The sequence below is a fragment of the Egretta garzetta genome, unplaced genomic scaffold (assembly GCF_000687185.1).
Source record: "Egretta garzetta isolate BGI_Z169 unplaced genomic scaffold, ASM68718v1 scaffold369, whole genome shotgun sequence".
Taxonomy (NCBI): Eukaryota; Metazoa; Chordata; class Aves; order Pelecaniformes; family Ardeidae; genus Egretta; species Egretta garzetta.
In genome coordinates this window covers 402,944-425,721 of record NW_009260837.1, presented here as the reverse complement: position 1 = coordinate 425,721, position 22,778 = coordinate 402,944, and the positions used below count along the sequence as shown (strand labels likewise).

General features: G+C 38.0%; 1 protein-coding gene across 2 annotated transcripts in view; it reads left to right on the top strand.

Moving 5' to 3' along the window:
- MPP7 (membrane palmitoylated protein 7) overlaps nt 1–22,778 on the top strand; it is a 149,699-nt gene that overhangs the window by 65,484 nt on the left and 61,437 nt on the right. For both annotated transcript variants that reach the window (XM_035902423.1, XM_009647003.2), the window contains exons 4-5: nt 14,184–14,261; nt 18,802–18,882. In XM_035902423.1, the coding sequence (XP_035758316.1) occupies nt 14,184–14,261; nt 18,802–18,882 (159 nt within the window). The remainder of the gene's footprint in view (nt 1–14,183; nt 14,262–18,801; nt 18,883–22,778) is intronic.

The window sequence follows — 22,778 nt, the reverse complement described above, 5'->3', positions numbered from 1 at the left end:
TATCAGGACATGTCTTAAAGTGCTATCTCCATATTCTTAGCAAGTTACCTCTTCAGTCCTGTAACTTGGACTCTGGGAATAATTTAACATGAATGAGTATTAGTATTGGCATAGAAAGTATTGTAAATTTGTGTTTGAATTCACTTTATGGCTCTTCCTTTGCTGATCAACATACCAGCATAAAGCAGTGGAAAATAATGGAATATTGTTTTGTTTTTTTTTTTTTAAATTGCTGCATTAAATAATCAAGTTTAATCACAAGTCATGAAACGTTCAGGATTGCAGTTTTCCTAGATGTCTCTCAACAGTTAGAGGACAGTTGTTGCTGGTATATTTTGTGCTCAGAAGGACTTCAGATAATGATAGCTTACAAAATCTAATCAGTCAGTTGTTGATGGGATCTTTGTTCTTTACAGTCGAGCTGCCTCCAGTCTGTTTCTTTGCTTTTTCAGTTCATGCTTAGTAATACAATTATTTTTATCTCTTTTAGATAATTTTTTTTCTTTAAAATATTCAAATCTGATACTGCAGAGCAAGAATGATTATGCTTTTCTGTAGTAAAGAAAGCTGACTTCTCTAAGAAAAAATCCTAACCCCAAATGGAGAAACACTTTTGCTATATTAAACAGTAACATTATACTTGTGCTATTTAAAAAAGGTTTGTCATAAAGCTAAAGAAACTTTTGCATTTCTTAAAATCTGACCAATAGCCAGACTACAAGAAGCTTTTACTTTTTGGTGGTTTAGATCCATTCTTTGGATTATTTGTTAAACCTAATAATAATTCAAATTAGTTAGGCATATGTTTTGCAAGACTTTGTTGCATTACTTACACACAGAGTCAAGTGATACCTAAAAGGAGGGTACCAACAGAGTATTTAAGTGGGGAAAAAATGGAAGAGTTCCTTAAAGAAAGAAAGAAAAAACAAGTTTATTGTTGGAATGTGGGATTGAAATACTGTAGACATGTATATATATTTTTTTTTCTGATCAATCTAAGTTCATTAGTGTCTTGAAGAAAATAAGTTTTTCCCCAAGTTTTGTATTTAGAACCATTGTAGAAACATCAGCTGTTTGATTGTTGCAGTAAGGATTATTTCCATCTGTATTTAATTACAACTGTGCAACTTCACGGAGTGCTGCTTCTCAAAACTGAAGGGCTTCAGCGGGAGTTGCAATTCCTTTCTTGCTTCCATGAAGTATTCTTTAAGTAAAAGTATATTCAAAAAGTTACTTGGAAAGACATGTTGTTTATATGACAATTATATCGGGAAAATATTGCAGGTGGTTATAGGTATCTCACTATCAGTAGTTGGAAGACCAAAAAATTTAAAGTTACAGTATTTTTTTTCTCATTCAAAGTCATTTTAGTAGTGTTGGTTTGAAAATTAAGTACTTTTTGTGTCTGTAATTAGTCCTTGTCTTCCTCTTAGTGATAAGGAAACTGATGCTTAGTTCCTTTGTAATGTGCTCCGAAATCTTTGGATAAAAATGGTTTAATAATCCTGAGTATTGTTACCCTTTTAAACTGCTGTCTTTAGATATGATTTTGAAAGCTTTGTTGTACATGTAATTAATTTGCTATGTCTGCACTACTGCATGGAAGTATTTCCTCAGGTCACTTATAAAGCATGAACATAGAAACTTGAATTATGCAGAGAGAGATGAACTTTGTCTTTAATAAAAGATTTGATCTATTTGGTTGTGAATGATGAAGCATTATGACTGTTTTGATGAAGGGAAGAGAGAAATAAAGATCCCAAATTCTCTTTTTCATTTAAATCTGAATGCTTCATTCAAAAAATGGTGTTTATTGAAGTAATAGTGCTGAGAGTGCAAAGATTGCCAGAGTGTGGGAGTATACAGACAGAAGAGCGAAGAGACATAAATTGGAGGGAGCTGGTTGTGACCTGGAATCCTGAGTTCAGTATTGCTCTTCGGAAGTTCTTCCTGAAATTTTTACCAAATTTAAGATGTTTTTATATAGGTCAGTGTGTGCTTCTGAAGAAAATAATTGTTATACTTTTATTTTAGCAAATTCAGACTGGTACAATTCAGACCGGTACTTGATGGGTTTACTGCTCTGATTTTGTTTTACTTGAAAATGCATTTGTGGAGGGTAGTGCATAAAAATTATAGGGATCTTTCAGCGTCCATGGGCTCCAGTGTTGAACTGCTTGTTTCAACCGAGAAGTTTGATGTTGTTCTGTTCTTTCTGTTCAAGGACTTCATGTCCTTAGCTCACACAGGAGAGTGGCTTCATTCAAATTTGGAATTGCTCTGATGTGCCTTCCTTTGGAAATGGGGTTGAAAGTACAGAAAAACAATGCTGAAAATACTGTATACAGTAGCCATGTACGCTGTTTGCCTCTAAAGGGGTAGGGAAATTTATTTTGGAGCAAGTGCAACTTGTTTGGTTTTGGTCTGAACTTCCTCTGTCTACCTAGGGACCCTCTTCCTATAAGCAAAGTCATCAAAACCTTTTCTTATTGCTGACAAAAAAAAGTGCATTTGAATGAAGACTGTGAAATCTCATATAATAGTAGCTTTATTTTCTGGTATAAGGAACAATGAATTCAAAGTGAAACGTGTTTCTTACAGAAAAATAAACATTTTAAGAAACTCTGCAAGGAATAACTGGGTTTGTAGCCAGTATTTAATCTGTTTTGCTTAACATTGCAAAAATAAAATAGCTACTACATTAGTCTTATTAGCATATGCTTTCATATTCATTCAGACCAAAACTTTCTTATTCTTGAGTACTTTCTCTTTTTTTGGTGATACAGACTAAATAAAATAAACCTCTGAGGTATTAAATATAATGTAAAAAAAAAAATTTAAAAGTGAAGGAAGAAAAAGGGCAGCATCTCACAAGGTGTAAGCTATAAAGGAGTTAAAATCACAAATAAGCATGTTAGAGTACTCTGCAAATGGGGATTGAACATTTAATGTAGTTGCTATTTTACTCTTTAAAATTCTAGTAGTTTAAGGATCCTACTTGAGTAATAATTATCAACTGTATGAAAACTAGATGGCATGCCCTGGATTATCAGCAGTTAAGGAAAGAAGTGTTGATTGTAGGCAGATTGCAGGTAAGGCCACTAATTAAGTAGGCGGTAGAACTTCAGAAGAGAGCAGTTAGAATGATGAGAGGGCTGCAACACACGATCCGTGGGGGAAGATTGAAAGAGTTTGGGTTTAGCTTAAAAATGATGGGAGAAGTGCCTAAGTTTTCATGTTGAAGAGGCTACCACAAAGACGAAGCAATTAGTTTGTTCTCCAGCAGCGGATGAGGAGTCAGGAAATCAATGTACAGTAAAATGCAAGTCCAGTGCAAGGCTGCTGCTCCTATGGCTGCAGGATCTCAAGAAGGTCTGGAAGCCAGGTAAGAAGGTGCTCCCTTGTAGGCGCTAGACCAAACTGTTGGTCTGTGGAGCAATGGGTTGAGACTGTGTGTTGTGGGGATGCCTGGCTGCTGCTGCGTTGGGTGCCCTGCCCGTTTGGTGTGTGGTACTTGCTCTGCTCACACCCCTGAGGAGCTGCTGCAAAGTACAGTTGGCAGAATACAGTTTCATTAGCAAGCCTTGCCTGGAGGATTTTGTATCATTAGGGATAAAACTTATCTCTGGTTACTTGTCTATGGGCTAGAAGGGGTTGGATGGAGTGTTGCCATTTGGCCTCTGTCATTTTCTCAAATTGTTCTGTTCAGTTTCTATACATGCATATAGAGAGGTTATGTTCGTCAACTTTCCACGTTAAACTAAAGCTTCAGGATACATCTGTTCCTTTCTTCCTGATGAAAGTGTCTGGTCTTCATCAGCTACCCCAACAAGTTCCACAGCACCCAAATGAATTTAAATAAGTGGTACACTATTTTCAAGGCACTTACCTGGTCTTGCATTTAACCACACGTTAAGCAAGGAAATGTTACTTTTCCATTTTACAAATAGAGAATGGACACTGTCATTCAGGAAGGTGGTGGTGAAGCGGGAAATTGGTTGCTCACCACATTATAATAGGCTCAGTACCCTAGAACTTTTGCTTTAACATGACGTCTGGACTAAACATTACTGCTGAATTTCTCTCCCACTAATCCCACACTTAACTGAACTCACACCTTTTCTTTCCTATCTGTTCTTGTCTCTTCTTGAAATAGATAATGAAACCAACCTCACTAGTCCTCCCTGTCAGGTGTATTTTTCCTGAATTTAAATCTTACTGACAAGCGATCAACTGCTCGCTTACAGTGTGCTCTTCAGATTAGGCAAATTGATTCTCTGGTGCTATAGCTGTTGCTCTGAAATGTTCCCAATGAATTTAATTTTTTAATTTTAATTTTAATGGCTGTCATCTCTTTGCTTTTGAGCTAAGGAGATGGTACAGTATATGAGCATAATAGATGCATTTAGTAGTTATATTTCAGATGCTCTGGTTGACACTAGAATGAAAACAGGAAATTCTGAAATTAGAAATAAGGCATAGATCCAAGACATAGATATGCAGGCATAGCCCACTGTTCATGAAGGGGGTGTGTGTTAAAAGTGTCAATAGCAAGGTACTTAAAAAATAACGAAGTTCTTTTTCCAATAAAAAAGAAATGTGATGGGGAGGTGTGTGTAGAAATACATACAATTTAAGTACAGAGGGACAGTGTATATGGCACAGAGCAGCAAGAGCAGGATCACCAGAATAATCATTTGCTCACTTAATGTCTGCCTTGGTTTTCTCAATACAGATAGTGTGGGAGAGATTTTTCATTTTTCATTTTACAATAAAAACCAAGAAATGGGTCCTTATAGGCCTGATATTTTGATTAGATGTCTGTAAGACAACATAAAGTCTGGCAGTGCCCTGGTGACCTTGTGAGACTATTCGCAGAGCTGCTTCATCTGTGAGACTGCTGCAAGTAAACCCCTGGGTGCAGGTGTTCCTCCTGCCTCTTCCCGAAGCATTGCATTTCTCTGTCCTGATCATCTTCCTCGGATGCGCTGTGCTCACCAAGGTTAGTCAAGGGTGAAGGACAGACAAATGAGGTCATGAGGTACAATGTTAAGTGACTGAGGAGGAAACTCTGAAACCACACATGTAAAAAAAAAAAAAAAAATCCATGGAGAACAGGATTTTACTGTACCACTTACTGCAATGCGCACAGGCATTTTTTCTGTCTTGTAATTTCTGGCTAGACAACAAAAACTAGTTATTTGGCTGCAACGACTAATAACTCGTATGAGCTGAATTTTTAGCAGGGCTCTTTTTGTCCTTAACAAAATCAAGATATAATTTGATTTTGCCAGTTAAGAAAAGCTGTCTTCTTTCCCCATGAGGTTGCTTGCTTTCATTTCTAGCATGCTGCACTTCTTTTATTGGCTTTAACAATGTAATTCATAATAATCGCATGATATTTGCCATCGCTGTGAAGTGGGCACTTGTGCCATAACTCTGTCGCACGTAGAAGCACTCCATAACTAAGTTCTTGCTGAATCAAAGTTCAAGCAGTAAGTGCTCACTGAGAACCTAAGTTGAAGCTGTGGCCTCTCCAGGCAGCGCTGCTGATTTGCATTGATAGTATCTGATTTAAAATAATGCTGCTCCAGATAACACACCACTGTGTAATTTTTACAAAACGTAACCTGACAAGAAAAATGCCCTTAAATATGATCTACTGTAACTCTATTACCACATTTTGTAACTTAGAAAATTACTGTAATTGTGCATAGAGTTCTGAAAATTTATTTCTGAAATTGCATTGCAATTAGAAATTTCTGGAGGAGTTGTTTTGAATATAGGTCATTCTGACTGTTGGGTAAAGGATACTTTTAAAGTGTCATCCAGCACAATCCCGGACTCTTAGCAACCTTAGCAACCAAGGGCTGAACAGATGCTAGTGTAGATATAGATTGAACATATGGAAGAATTTTTTTACGATGAAGGTGGTGAGGCACTGGAACAGGTTGCCCAGAGAAGTTGTGGATGCCCTATCATTAGAAGTGTTCAAGGCCAGGTTGGACAGGGCTCTGAGCAACCTGGTCTAGTGGAAGGTGTCCCTGCCCATGGCAGGGGGGTTGGACTAGATGATCTTTAAAGGTCCTTTCCAACCCAAACTATGCTGTGATTCTATGCTTGGAACTTGGTTTGCATTCTTTTAACACAATTGCAAAGATTTTGATGATCTCAGAGCACTTTGGTCTTGATACGCATGTTTATTTGTTGGCTGTTTTCAAATAATGACTTCAAGTACAAAGACGACCTGGAACAAAGGGAGAGTGTTGGCGGTTTCTTTTGTTTCAGGTGTTCTGCTGTAGCACAAAAATGAGCTCAGCAGTTTTTGCAACTTTAGGACCTCAATAGCAGGCTGCTTTCCTGTGATACCTGGCATGTTCCCTGCAGTGTTGACATGAGTGGGTTTAGTCTTCAATGGACATAATGTTAAAACATTAACAGACAGAAATTAACAAAATCCCATCAAGTTTGATCTTGGGCCTCATTTAATTTCTATGAATGAGTTGGTTATTTGAACGAGTGCTAAATGAACTAGTTATCAAGGTCTGTCAGGCCTAGAAACACCCCCTTTTTCAAACTGTATTAATGTCTCCAGTTATAACGCTCCTCCTCACCCACAAAGAGAAAACACCCTTGAGCAGCAGACGGGATAAGGCTCAAGCTAAGGAGTCTGCATTTTTGGGTCTCCATCAAAGAATTTAGATGCCTTGTTGGTTATTCCTTTGTTCTAGCTCTTTACCGGGGGTAGAAACAAGTAGTGCAAAAGCAATCATTCACCACCAGCTGACTGAGTCCTCAAGCAATGGCTGCTTTGGAAAGACACACTGTTACATGGTATGGAATACCTCTTTGGTCAGTTGGGGTCAGCTGTCCCAGCTGTGTCCCCTCCCAGACTGCCCAATCACTGGGGGTGCAGAGCGAGAACAGAGAAAGCCTTGATGCTGTGCAAGCCCTGCTCAGCAACAGCTAAAGCACTGGTGTGTTATGGATGCTGTTTTGGTCACAAATCTACAACACGGCACCATACAGGCTGCTATGAAGAAAATGAATTCCCTCACTGCCAGATCCGGTACAACAGTTTGTATCAGAGAGTCTGCAGGCTGGTGTTTGGTTTTTTTGGTTTGTTTTTGGTTTGGTGGGTTTGGTTTTTTTTTTTTTTTTTTTTCTGAGTGATTTCTTGCTATAGTAATAAAGCAGCTTATGATTCTTTTATTATAGTGCAAGTTTTTAGTTCTTTTGTTGAGATTGTCTAACGTTGTTGTGAATGACTTCAGACTACTGACTCTTAACCTTTTAGGCAGAAATATTTCCATGCCATTAGCCTGCTTTTGAATTCTTATGAACTTAATGCTTCTGCTCTTTGGAGCAAGGGCTTGAAAGAGAGAATTGCTCATTTGTTATGATGAAACTTTTTGCTGTGGAAAATTGGGCCAGAATTGAGGTATCTGAGTATCTGTTTTTATGTCTTCAGAGGCTTGCTTTGATACTTGTAACATTCTCTCAAAAGCCTTTCTGCACTGTGCAATCACTTAATTTATATTTGAGGCAATTTAATATTACTATGGGGAATGAAATGCTCTTTGCAAACTCTGAGTAGTTAGCTATGATTTATGCATTTTTATTTTGTTTGTCTTTTCTAAAATACATAATGCTAAATTCTAAGCGATATTCTATGGCTCTAACTGCAATTCAAGTCAATTGGCCTGAGTAGAATGTGATTTAAAGGCTGTATGTGTTCTAAGAAAGTTGGTTTTCAAGATGTTGCACTGGGTATTTGAAATGAGTTGGCATTTGATTTGCTGCTCAGTTTTCCTACACCTCATGTGTTCATCATGTCATATAACTGCAGAAGTGTTCATATATTTAAGTTCATTAGCGTGCCAAAGCTGCAATGATAAGTATTATGGGAAGGTTTGGGAACAAATGAGTAGTTTTACATTCAATCCATATTTCTGTGCTGTGTAAATAGGCTTACAGGCACCCACTAAATGATGAAAATAAAGCAAAAAATTGGCTAATTATCCTGGTTCCTTTCATCTGATATAGTAAGGTTCTGGGAGGCGAAAAGGAGGGAATTAAACAATCTTATAATTAAAATTCTACATCAAGCAGAATATACTCTTTCAGTATAGATGATGGTATGCTATTATAGTTTTTGAATGTTTTTATGGTTATTTGCATTTTTTCATTGTAGCCCATCATTTCTTTTTTCCTTCAAAGTACTTTGTTTTACCTTGACTCAAAGTTATTGGTCAGTTTAGACAGTGAACTCACTGTCTACATCCCAGAGTCAAGGTAGTACCATTAGTGATCAAATGAAGACCCTAGTTCTCATCTTGAAATCTCCCTGTTTAAATGTTGGGACTATTCATAAATGTGTCCCTTGCAGTCATGAGAGCCTTGGAATGATTTCTCTTGCTCCAGATATTACAGATGCAGGACACAAATTGCAGATGAAGCCCAAACTAGCACTTACTGTTTCACCAGTTTCTTTTTTGCTTTCTTTTTCCATTCTCTTCATCTGTTGTGGCTTCTTAATGTAAATGTGGTCCTCTTTGTAGTAGCATCTCCCCCGTTTGTGGTGCCACTAGTGGAACTAAGGACTTTTTTGCAAATGGTACACGAACCTGAAACTTTGGTGGACAGTTAACAGGTTCTCCACGTGAAAGGGTTTTTCATTACATCCATGCAAGTGACTACGCCAATAAATACGGAAGCTGCATGGCTTTTGTTAGTGCTTTGATTTCAGCCACTCTTGTGTGAAGAATATAATGAAAAGAGCAGTTAAGGGAGATGTTCTGCCTGCTGTTATGGACTTCCTATAACACTATGCTCAATGACTGTCTTCTAGACATGACTTGGTGCTTTGTATGTGTGTTTATATCCGCATTCTAGTTCAGATCAAGAATGCATTTTTTAAAGCAATTTCACTTCTTCTCAACTTGTGCTGCTTTGGTCTGCATCAGCAAGCATCAGCTGTCCAGCACGTGAGACGGATTTCCTTTCTGCTGAAACTAAACAAGGAGATTAGCTGCTAGTGGGTGTTCAGCACATGAGACTAGACTAAGCCAGTCCAGAGTAAAACACCAGAAATCATATGGTGTGGTGATTAGGTCCTCGGGACAACTGATCTGTTGCATTAAACAAAGATGGTGCTGCATGTTTTCATGCACGCTTGTAATTAGCCAAATTTTGCAGGTACCTTATCTCCATACCGAGAGAGATCTCATCCAGTAAAATCATACCCACACCAGGTAGGTCCTTTCCAACTGAAATAGTCTGTTCTATTCTATCATCTTATGATCAAAATAGTCCATTTTGGAGCTCTGTCTTAAATCTTCCAGAAATGTCATAGGTGGAGAACTTTCTGAAAGATTGCTAATAAATCTTGGACTGTAATACCAATATAAGCTACCCTTTCTGAAGCCAGGTATGCAGTTTATAGGTGTGTAATATTGTTCTGTAGAGACTTTCAAAAAAGTCCTGCTTACACAACTGTGCCAGAGTCCACTACATTTTAATAAAATTATTCTTGTATTAAGAGGATTCCTTCCCAGAAGGAGCTGGGTTATTGGAAACTGGTGATATTATTCTGTGTACGTGTTTATCCCCTTCCCCTCTGTTGTTTTCAGCCATATGATATCAGAACTGTACCTGGAAATTAAGAACTCTGAAAGGAGAAATTACACTTACTTCGTAGGATTCTTTGCTTAAGGTATTTGTTTTTTCTGACTCAGAAAACTCCCTGTGGTTTTTGAAATAGTCCAGGCTGGGGACACTGCAGAAAATGTATTTCTGATGTACTTTCTTATAGAAAGCTTAATTCAGTCTCTCCTGGAAAATCCAGAAACAATTTCCCCTGCCTACAAATGTGCCAACAATTGCGTAAATTTGCAAATGATTATTTTTTTCCTCTTGGGGCATATCTTCACAGTAGATTGTCAGTTTTTGCAGAACATCGTAAGTCTACCCAAAGTACCCTACAGTGAAAAGGATAGGTGGTTATAAAAAAAAATAATAAAAATATCAAAACCCCAGCAACTTAGTCATCTGTTCAGCAGAAGAGCTTTATCTGTTTTATTTACAATACATAACTCTTGCTTTAACAGACTCGGTCTCATCTATGAAGAGATTTTCAGTGTTCAAGTTTTATACTTAAATGTCAGGAGAATTTAAAACAGACGTACTGTATTTTCTATTTTTTAAGCTTGATATGGTCCTATACTCTCCATATGTTCCATGGGTTTCTGCTAGAGAGAAATATTAAAGTTACTGGACAACGGGTGTAGCCACAGAATATGAGATAAAATTGCCATTTGTATTAAATAGAGGAGAATGAAATTAAATAGAGAATGAAGCTCAAAAAAAAATGGTTGCCAATATGAATTTTTTTATCATGAATAGGTAAACGCTCTCTCTTCTACTATTTTGAATCCAGTCTCATACTTCTCTCAAAGTGTTTCAGGATGGTTTTAATTTCTGTTGCAGTTTATTTTCATCGAGTGAGATTTGTAGAGGGGCAAAGTACTTGCACCAACTTGTCCTGTTTTGCTTTTCAATTCTGTGTTTGCCTAGCTTACACTGTCTTAATTTTCATCAATGTGGTCACTTAATCTAGGTATTGAAATTTCAAATTCTACTTGTGTAAGAACTGAATTTCGGAAATATAGTGCTAGTTGTGCATATATTAGGACGATTTACAAATTTCAGATTTGGGAAAATAATTAGCTGAAAGCCAGCATGTGGAGAAGTTGCCAAAACGCTTATCTGTGTGCACGGTAGTTTTTCTAAAGGCGGGAGTCATAAATGCAGTCATTCATCACTCTGAAGTCTGGGAAATTCAGAGGCCATCAGGTGAGTTTGCACGTGTGGTCTGTCATCCTTGAAAGGCACCAGAGATGATCGAGTCCCCAGTGACTAGGGAAAGGCAAGTGCTGTGACCATCTTCAAAAAAGGCCAAAAATACAATGGCGGAAGTAGAGGCCACCCAGCCTTACTGCGATCTGTGGGAACTTACGGACCAAAACATCATCTTGGAACACATTTTTAGACACATGGAGAGAAGAAGTTACCTGAAAACTCATTTTTTCCTCACTGAATTTTTCACTTTGTCTGTTGAATTGTACTAAATCTTGTGTCTTACTGCATTCAGGAAACTATTATGTATTAGTGCTGCATACATTATGAATACATTAGTTATCCAGAAGTTAGAGGTAGGCAGTATCTGTAGGAGAGCAGAAGGAAGTAGCAGTTTTATGAAATGTATCATAATTTTACAGTTCTGTGAAAGGTCATCCTTGTATTTTTGTATTTTGCAGCTTTGTGCACAGTCCGATGCTTTTTTTTAATTTTCTTAGGTAACTCCTTTAAATTACAGTGAGGTGGAAGACAGGTATTGCTGTGTAAAGATCTGATTTTTAAAAAATAGATTAATTTAGCAAACAAGGCAAAGTATTACCTATTAAATCAAATCAGATGCTTTTGGAAAAAAAGCACAAACCAACCAACACCATCTGTATTGTGTTTTGAATGGAAGTGTGCTGAGGTTGCAGTGTCTGTTACTGTAGAATATGTAATGTTTACCCCTGGCATCGCTCATTGCCAGTACAATAAATCAATAAAACTTCTAACCTGGTGTAGCAAACCCTAGTGTCTAGAACTGTCTAGTAATAATAGTTAAATTTTCCTGCCTACTTGATGAGCTCCTGTTGTTTGCTCCAGATTTGATTTGTCAGTTACTCTGTACAACTCCTCCATCATCAAATGAAATCTTAATGACTTTCCTTAAATGCTGAGCTGAATTCCAATATCTACTGTTAAGAAAATAAAAATGTGTTTTCAGCCATTTGCTGGTTATAGGGGGAGCCAGTAACTTGTTAAAATTATGCAGTACCTCTTCGTAAAACGCTATTTTTTTTTGTTGCTTGAATTTAAAGTTGTTTTTTTTTTTTAAATATGAGTTGCCCAAGAATGTCTCAGCATCTTTTTTGTTTGTTTTTGGTGGTGTGGTTTTTTTTGTTTTGTTTTGTTTTGTTTTTTTAATTTATTTCACTGGTAAAGACACCTGCAGGTTGTCCAGGGTAAAAACAGCTTCATCAGCAACTGCACTTCTGTTTCTTTGAGAAAGTAGAAGGTAGCATAGGCAACTACTTTTAACCTCAGAGTTGATGGAAGCTCAGCCTGCATAAAATCAAGATGTTGGCTGAAACAATTAAAAACTTGGTGGATTTGAGACTTTTTGATTTATTATGCCTTTTAGTTACTCAAGTTCACAGTCTAAGTAAATCACACATTTCTGCTAAACTCCAGGAGCTCCTTGTTTTGTTTCGTTTCTGTGCTTTGTGAGGTAGAAATAAGAAGTTTTCAAGTCACTTAACTTTTGGTGACATCCAATATGGATTAGTCTTACTTTGCTGAGTAAACAATGTCTACATAAGCTATATAAAATTCAGACTCAGGTTCTGGAGATAATAGTGCTTTGCAGGTAGTTCCCAGATGAGATACAAATACTTGCTGTTCAGAACAAACAACTTCTCAATTGAGCAACTGCATTGTCTTCATGCTTCACGTTGATGTTTCAGAACTTTGGTATCCTTTTAACAAACCACGTACAGAAATAATCTTATTAAGATTGCAGAAGTGATGAAGGAATTGACCAAGACTTAATCTTGCTATGCCACATTACATTAATACAATGTCGTATGGTCTTTACTTAAAGAACCTGTAGTCTACACGAGTAGAAACAGATGTGGTCTTTGAAAGTGTTACGAAGCACAGCAGAAGACAGGAAAAATAGCAAGTGTCATTGACATGATGTTATCTTCTTATGGGTGTGGTTCAGGTTAAATTCAAAAGAAAGGGCTGGGGAGAAGGCTGAGGGGTGCTGGGGATAAGAGTAAGCAGAGAAAAGCAAATATGGAAGAAGAAGGAGGGCTGGAGGAAGCCATTGGTGCATAACAGATACGATCCAGTCAACTCCAAACATTTTCAGTGTGCAAAGGCCACTGGTTTGGCTGCTCTTTACAGCTGTCCTTCCTGTCTAGCATCTGTCCCATTTCTCCCCAAGCAGTGGGCCGGGGAGGGGTAGGGTATCATTGGGATTCCTGTACCCCAAGGATGTGAGGGGCTCCCCAGCCAAGTCCTGAGCCCTCTGGCCTCTGCCAGACCTCGTGCTCCTCTCCTTGCCAAGCACAGAAGTCCCAGATTTAGCTCCTTCTGCAACTCCTCCAACCATCTGGAGTCCATGCCTCCTTCAGAGCAGCGTGACTAAAGTAGAAATCTAAGAATGGAGTGTGCTTGCCTCAGTTCAGACTACTGTTGTCTTTTTTTACATTTTAATACTTGTACATCTGTGTATCTTCAGAAAAATAACGTAAATAAAATTTAATGTTTAATACATTATTTTATGCCATTCTGAAATAACTTTTTAAAAAAACTTGTTAGAAGCATTAAAATATTTTGGCTCTTTTAAGCTTTCACACTGGAAAAATCTAAATTTTGAAATGCATGACTTGTGGAGGAGGTAAGAGGCTGGATATATAAATTATGGTGTATCCTTTCCCCTTTTGAAAGAACCAAAGCACACTGCATTTTTAATGTTGATAACTCCCCATTAAAAACTTTAAATACTCCTAAATGACTTTTAACTTGCTGAAGGACTGCCTTTTTCTTTCAGATGTGTTAGAATTCATATTAGCACTACTTTGCCCTTGTTTCTGAATTATTTTAATGACGGCAGCAGCTCCACGAAGCTGTCTGTCAAGATGTGGGTGGCAGGCTATTATTTCACTTCATAAATCATAATTTACAGGGTTTTTTATATCCATCTTGGGGATAAACACTTTATGCTTTGTGTTTTCAGCAGCAATATAAAATGTAATTGATACTTAAAGCAATATGTTAGAAATATGGACACAGAAAGCGAGGAGAGAAAAATCACAAATGTTTAGTTTTTCTGTGGGTTGGTCTACATACTGAGCATTTTTTCCATCTGATTTCATATTCTTAGCACTTCAACAGAGGATGATGATGAATTACATTTACATGATTGCTGCCTGTAGGTTCCTATAAGGATGTTTCTTTAGTTACAGACACTCAACAGATCAGTTAGCTCAACAGGGTCATTTTGTACTGTATCTTGTGATGCTAAATACACTTAACCGTTTTGTGCTATTGTCTTCCAGATTCATGAAAAACTGCATTATTATGAAAAACAGAACCCAGTGCCCGTCCTCCATGGTGCAGCAGCCTTGGCAGATGATGTAAGTGTCCCCTGCTGAGATCACTGGTACCAAGTCTCCCAAAAAACTGTCTGCAAGCAGAACAACTCATAGTGCAAACATATGAATATAATCCTCTGAGCTGAAATCATAAGAAGCTGCAAATGTTTCCAAAGGTGCTGTCATCACCGGGCTTGTTGCTGATATTATTTGATTTTTATTCACTTGCCTGTTATAAAAACATTGCATCTAGATAGCCTCTTGTTCTGCATTGGTAACTACGTAATAGAAATTGCAGGTTGGAACTCTACTGGGAGGGGAAAAGCTGTCAGCTATTAGTGTTTTGAGAAAGTCACAGACAAGAGGAATGCTTTGGAAAAACAAAGACAAATGAGATAGCAGCACTGCTGACAGAACATGAAAAATGACAGATAGTACTACAGAAATGAAGCATATGAAATGCCTAGGAAGGAGGCTTGTTAAAAAAAAAAATCAAAACCTATTTAAGAAAAAGTACAGTAGTGATTTATTGATATTGAAGCTTTCCAAATTACCTTCATAACCAAAAAATAAATTGTAAAAGTGGTCGGCATTGATGGAGTAGTTAATTTCCTGTTACTATAATTTTTATTTTAAAGAAAAAAATCCAACCTGCCATTTCTTGCTGTTTGGTTAATTCTAGGATTCAGATGAATTGTGCACACACCTGTATAAACTATGACTGAACCTGAAGTAGGCCAGGATAGAGAATGTTTAATAAACTGTGGTTTAGGTGAAATCCAGAAATCTTTGTTGCAATTGATGATCTCAGGTTGTTTTTTGGAAAAGGCAATATGTATTAGGATCCGCTTCAAATGCAGCATGTTTGAAACTTCACGTACTTTATAGATGTTTTAAAATCTTAACTATCTTTTTATGTAATGAATAGCTTTTGATTTTTAAATTTTGCAAATTGTTAGATGTTATGAATTGAGAATGGTAACATTTTAATGGAAAAATAAATTAAACATATTTGAAGCCCATTGAAAAAAGGATATAATGTAATTTAATCATGTTTCAAGTAGGAGGAGAGCTATATCCTATAACATACCAAATACAATAATGCATTAGCTTTGACATCAGGCATATATTAGTTGTATTTTTTTAACCTTCAAGTAGCTTTGAATAATGTTGATAGTAATTTTGAAAATTAGAAAGCTGGTTGAAATTCTCTTCATTAAGTTCTTGGTGACATATTAATAATCCTTGTTAACATTTGTGTTATGGATCTCTGGGCTAAAATTCGTAATAATAATTTCTTATTTTTGGATGCAAAACTTAGTTCTTGATATATTCAGAAATGCTGAGCAATCTCATTCTTTGTTCAGCCCCATTTAAAACGTATACTTTTGGAAGTCCCCAAATTAAAGTACTCTGTCACTCCTCAGTCTAGAGAGGGTGGCTTTTTTAACACTATGAATGTATTATTATGCATACATGGTAGTATTTTTAAAACGTACATGTGTTGGGACATGAGTGTCTCTAGACATCTGCCTACTTTTTAAGCACATTTTCTTTTTAAAGATTCTCTTGCTGGTTCTTCAGTTTTGCTTATGTGTAGCTGAACAGCTGGTTTAATGGGCACCATCCCATAGAATGAGGATGTCCTTTTGCAGCTGAAGTCAGGCAAGCACGCTGCAGGATTTTCTGTGTTTCAATAGTTATCAGCAAACTTTGAGGAAGTTAATTTACATGCAGTGGGGTTTGTAACTCCAAAACCCATGGTGTTCCAGGATTAAAGTGCTATTCAGTTTTTGGCACGTTTGTCTGACTAGTTGTCAGCTTCAGGGGATTTAAGAGCATGTTGGTGATATAAAACACACTTTTATTTCAATAGCCTTTAAATTAATGTTTTGTTTTCCTGGTGATAGTAACTCTTCTATAGTTAAACAAAGAAGGAGATATTCTCATTGGCGAGTATTTCCTGTTTGATTTAAAACCCAAATTTGCAGTGCTAAACTAAAACTAAAAACTGTTCAAGGAGTGTGGTTTTCTCCTTGTGTTATTTTTTTTAAAGCAATTTTAGAGGTAACAGTTGTGGTAAGGCTTCTTTTCTAAACATTTTCATATTCCTAGCTGTTATAACTTCTCTCTCCTCACCATTTTGGTTTGAATTTCCTATCAGATTCTTTTTGCCTCTTATTTTGGAGCAGCAGTGTCTGACATTAGGACTCTTGATTTCATAAAAATGTTTTAAGCGTTGCTGGCAGTATAGATGTATACAAATAAGGCCTCTAGGTTATTAGAAAGACTCTTCTGGCAGAAGAAGTTTCAGAGCTTTCTCCAGAAGCTTTAAACCCCTAGGCCCCTGTGCTCCTCATCTTGCCAGCCTCAGTCCACATCTGCCCTTCTCCCTGCCTTTGTTTTCCCCTCTCTATAGCAGCAGCTCTTCATGAAGAGCTTGGTGAAATGTTATGGTGCCCTCAACAGAGAATCGTAGAAGAGGTTCTCTGACAGTTTCTCCTGCCATCTTTGGCATAGGAGGTGATGGGCATGGTATCAGCATGCCCAAAGTATTCCATATAGTTTCTACTGCTGCTGGTAGCTGTTGCAAACCTCAGCATTTCAACAGTAACAACAAATAAAAATCCATCCAAAAGTGCTGAAGCACAACAAGCAGCTCTGGTGATATCTGTTTGCTAATCTGGAAACATGGCTTTGTCTTTCTCCTTCTCTTATCAATCTTTGTCTTCCTCCTCCTCTTCTGTCCCGCGGTGTTACATGTGCCGTTAAGACATTTTTGGAAATATTTGGAAAAACCTTGTAAATTCCATGAGTGAAAACAAATTTTTAATTATTTCATCTCTGAACAAATATGTTCTAAATTATGAGATTAAAAAGTCTGTTAAAGCAATAACAGAATATTCTTTCTGTTTCTCACTTTTCTAAACCTTATGTGCCTGCATTTATACTTGCACCTCCAACGCAAATGCCAGTTCGCTGAAGTTAATAGATGCTTGTGCACAATTCATCTGAGAGAGAAATGCTGAAGCAGTCATTCTTACCAAGTGATTACTAGTCTTCATCAATGAAACACGAATTAATAAATTTTATTCTCCAGTGATGAGTAGTACAAGCTAAAGACTGAAAATTGAGCCAAGGACAACCTGTGTCCATACCTGCTGTCATTCCTATGACAGATTATTTTCAGCTTTGCAGAGCTTTTCCATAGAACATGCAGACTAGATTGCAGTCAGGTTACCTCAGTACTTGGCTTTATGTGCTTGAAATATTTCATTCTGACCTTTCCTACAGAGATAGTTCTCTAATCTTTTGGTATTAAGACACAAATATGGTTAAGGTTAGCAGTGATGTAGTTGATGGATGTTTTTATCTATGAATTATAGTTTAAAGGCTGTGGGATTGTAGGTGATGAATTTTTGTTTAAGTCCTGTTAGCCCTATTAATCTGAAGGTTAAAAAAAAGTATTCAAGCCATGTCTGATGTCTATAATTGCTTCTAGAACTGGCTATTATATATAATTATGCAAAATATACTTCTATCCATTTATCTTGAAAATTTCTATAAAATGAAAGTACAAATTTAAAATTAGGCTAGACGAAAAAAATTACTTGCTGCAAATAGCCAATCTTTCTTTGAGACATTTTTATGATACTGATTTAATGCAAAGAAAATAAGTGATTATCTGAAATCACGTTTTGGATTATGAACCATGTAGCTTCAGAATTTTAAACTGAAGTTCAGTGTTGTGAAATATGTTTTAGCTTTTCCTTCTTCTGGAAAAATAGTTTGAGTCTGAAATCCTGCAGTAAAATATGCCTCTTGAGTCCAAATTAGTTGAGAATGTCATGATAAGAAAAACTCAAGACATGAGCCAAATAGTCGTGGGATTAAACATTGGACTGCTGCTCTATTGTTCACCAAGCCCCAATTTTGTAGTATAACCAAACATAAATTACTGACCTTGTTGTTAGGACATAGTTTGTGCATTTTAGGGTCTTGAATTGCTGATGACCTGTTATAAACTATATTATGATTAACCCGCTTCACATTTAACAAGCTCCTTCCAGTGTATGTGTAAACATAATAAAAGGTTCAGATTGCTTGCACTGTAGGGGCACTTTGCTTTCTTATCCCAGTCTTAAACAGCGCAGCTACTGTGGGTTTTTGGAAGCAGTGTGGATTTCACCACCTCATTCGAAACTGTTTTTTATAGACAGTGTCAAAGTTTGATCCAGTCATTTTTACAAGCAGTCCTTTGTCTGCACGCAAAGGATCATTCACTTAAATGAAGTGCTGGGATTTGCCCCCATCACTATAAATCAGAATGTGATCTGGCTGCACCCTTGCCAGAAATGATTACTTGTGTTAAACAGAGCCAAAAGGCCTGGCTTAAATCTGGTCCACTGAGGGCAAGAAAAAGAAGCGCAGTGATTGATGGTGTTTTTCTTCATGCTGGCTTCTGTTTGAACACACTGGAAAGTAATAACCTTGAACAAGCTAGATTCTGGGTTGTCACTGATGCACTGGGTAAAACAACGCGTTGCTAATGGTCTTTGTGTCGATTCCATCTCCCACCCAGCTGGCTGAGGAGCTGCAGAGCAAGCCACTGAGCAGCGAGATCAGAGAACTGTTGAAACTCCTCTCAAAACCCAACCTCAAGGTGAGGATGTGTTGCACCTGCAAAGTGTTTTCTGCATGGGCATCTGCATCTGCTTCCTCGGGCTGTCTGGGCATTTGTCTGCTTTAAGGAGTATGTGTGCTTTTAAGAAGGGACACAATGTTAATAGGGAATACCTGTTATGAAGAAACACATTTAATGCTGCCCATAAATTCTTATGCTGTTACTGATATTTATAAAAGGAATTCAGTGGAAAGCCATTGTTTATTTACAGTGGATATTGAAAAAAGTAGATACTTGGGTTTTTTTGTCTTTTGCTAACTTTTATTGTATGCACTTCATAAATTTATTCAAGATGTGCTTTTACTAAAAGGTTTTCAGTCATACCATTGATTTAATTGCACTGCATAAGTAACACAACCTGGTACTTGGAACAAAATTCCTGAAGGATATTATTTAAAAAAAAAAATCATTTTGAAAAGTCCTGTGGTTCTCTGTGGTGCTTTCAGGGAACTTGATACACTTTATCTGACAGTAGACTATAGAACCATTGAATCACTCTGGTTGGAAGGAGGTTATCTAGCCCAATGTGCTGCTCAAAGCAGGGTCAACACTGAGTTCAGAGCAAATTGCCCAGGGCTTTCTCCCACCAGGTCTTGAAAATGCCTGGGAACAGACATTCCAAAACCACCCTGTGTAGCCTCTTCCAGTTCCTAATTACCCTCCTAGCAAAAACTGTTTCCTTATTTCCAGTCAGAACCTCCCCTGTGTATTAATGCACACTATCACAATGTTTTTCCACTCTAAAGAGAAGGAAGACCTTAGTGCTCTAGATGCATATTGCAGTGCTAATTAAAAGTTTAGAGGAAAACTGTAGAGTGGAAAGGAGCCCTTTTTAAGACAGTTGCTTCTTTATATTCCCTGTAAAACACTGATCTCAAAACATGAGACATTGTGGTATCTTCAAAGTGCTACAAAATTTTAAAGATCAATTATGCCTCCTTTTTCAAGATTTTTGCACAGTTGGTTATTCCATAGTTTCCAAAGTGACAAGCTGCTTTTCTCTGAGGGGGTAAGCAATGCCAATGGCTAATTGCAAGAGGAACTGCTGGTGCATCAAATTGCAGAGATCCTAAGCTTCACTGTAGGTATTTCCTTAGTGACTGTCCACGTGTGTTTCATACTTCCGAAGTGGATTGAGTCTGAAGTCTGATGCCACAACTGCATCTCTCCCTTTTTTGCTTTCTCTCTCCCCCTCTTGCCGTCTCGCTCCCCCTCCCTTGCTCACATTCTCTCCCCCTCTCCCATTCACTCACTCTTGCTGTCTTGTTCCTTGGAAGCGGTTAAATGCAATGTGATAATCTTAGTGGGATTTCAGGAAAAGAAGTGCTTTACCCTCAGCATGGTTAATAAGATTGAACAACTACAGTAATACAGCAAACATCTGTCTTGGCTGCAGGAGGGGATGGCCAGCTGCAGGGTACCAAGCCCTTCGCATGTCCAGACTGCCTAATCCTGCACAAGACACACATGTTTCGCTGCCCTGCGTAGCTTGGAGGTGTTTGTGTGAGTTAGGGGAAAGAACTGACAGTATGCCTGATGTTTTTGCCTATCCATTATCTTCTCCATCCACGTTCTTATGGCAAATGTGCCTGGGAGAGATGGTAAATATCACCATTCCCTCCTCCATCATGTTGACCAGACAGTGTGGGACTCGGTATTTCCAGTTCTTCCTCAGAGATGCCCTCGAGTCTGATCAGCTGTATCTAAGCTTATGCCATACATTGCAGAAGATTTGCCAGCACTTTGCTATTAGGTTGATGAAATCAGTTGGGATAACCGATACGTCTTTTCCAATGATGTTGCATAGGCTTTATCTAAAAACTTGTATATGGCTTAATTTGGGATTGACTTAAGCTGTCTCTATGCTATTCTGCAGGGGAAACTTTCCTCTCCTGAACTGGCTTATAACTGCAGTTTTAGCTGGAGCCAGCAGGAGAGCTTCCACTTCCCTACAGCTCTGCTCTAATGGTCATGGTATGATGAAGGATGGTTAGGATTAGTTTACTGTGCTGCATCACTGCTTCCACAAATCTGGTGGTGTAAAGGGACAGGTCGAGGAAGGTGATTGTAACTTCACAGGTTTAGTTAACATGCCAAAAAAGGCTGGGAGAGGTTTCCAGCAATTGTCTGATTAGATGAATATTTCTCTATTTTCAATCTGTGTTACAAAATTGATTTGCTGAATATATTTCTGAGTGTTCGCATCTGATGAGTAAAGCTTTGACAAGTTTGTGGTGTTCGTGGCTTTCATTCATAGAGAAATTCTTTAAACAAGAAAAGTTTTTCTCTGAGGCAGTTATATTTATCAGACCTGAGATTTTCAAAATGTTCTAGAAGTTATTCCAGGGGTTTGTCAGGTGCATTTTCTTTTGGGAAAAAATTAACTGGGCATTGTTGGTCATTTTAAAACTGGATGCAATATCCAGTTACACCAAGTGGGTTTTTTTCTGCCCTAACATGTAGCATCCTTTACCATAGTTAAATGAAGTAGTAATGGTTGTGGTTGGTCTCATCTGATTAAAACAGAACTCTGGAAGTAGAACAGAGCACTTAGCTCTGGGAAATCAAGTGGATTTGTTTGTCTGTGTGTAAGATACTGCATTTGCGTTCTAGATTTAAAATACAATTCTAGAGTCCCATGGACTCAGGTCAGCAGCATCTATGGTTTTTAATTTCCAGCATTGAATTAAGACTTAAAATTTACATTCTGTAATTTTGCTATACCTTGTTAAAGATATCATAGAATCATAGAATCATAGAATGCTTTGGGTTGGAAGGGACCACTAGTGGTCATCTAGTCCAACCCCCCTGCAGTGAGCAGGGACACTGCTAACTAGATCAGATTGCTCAGAGCCCCATCCAACCTGGCCTTGAATGTTTCCAGGGATGGGGCCTCCACTACCTCTCTGGGCAACCTGTTCCAGTGTTTTACCACCCTCATTGTAAAAAAAATCAGCAAGTAGAACAGTCTTTCCATACCTTAGAACGCAAATCCAGTTGGATGCAGTATCTGATTTTTAAGCAGCCCAGAAATTAACTCTTTGAAAAGTATCTTATCTCTCATTCAGCAAGTGTAAGTACAGCAATTGATATCTTCAGCTCTTTCCCATCAGAACCACAAGTGTGCAATCAAATGCTTGCAATCAGTTGAGGAACTTAACTGTTATTAAACATTTACACTTCCAGCATATACGTATGTAAGCTTAAAAGGTCTGCTGAGTTGGTTCTTAAAAAAACAGATTAAGAGTTTAGCATGTCACAGTTAGAATTACAGAAAATAACCAGAACTAGATGTACTGAGACTTACATTGCTGTGCGTGTGCTTCTTAAAGCTGTGAGGTGTGTGGGGATTACTGGGATTTTCTTTGATCTTTTTTTTTCAGTTGCAATAAAATATGTCCTGGTTTTGGCTGGAATAGAGTTAGTTTTCTTCCTAGCAGCTGGCATAGTGCTGTGGTTTGGATTTAGGATGAGAAGAATGCTGATAACTCGCTGATGGTTTAGTTGTTGCTGAGCAGGGCTTACACCAGGCAAGGACTTCTCAGCTTCCCCTGCTCTGCCGGGGGCACAATAAGCTGGGAGGGGGCACAGCCAGGACAGCTGACCCCAGCTGGCCACAGGGCTATTCCAGACCTGAGCATATGCTCAGCACATGAAGCTGGGGGAAGAAGGAGGAAGGGGGGGGACATTAAAAGTGATGGTGTTTGCCTTCCCAAGTCACCGTTAGGCGTGATGGAGCCCTGCTTTCCTGGAGATGGCTGAACCCCTGCCTGCCCACGGGAAGTAGTGAATGAATTCCTTGTGTTGCTTTGCTTGTGTGCATGGCTTTTGCTTTGCCTATTAAACTGCCTTTATCTCAACCTGGGAGTTTTCTC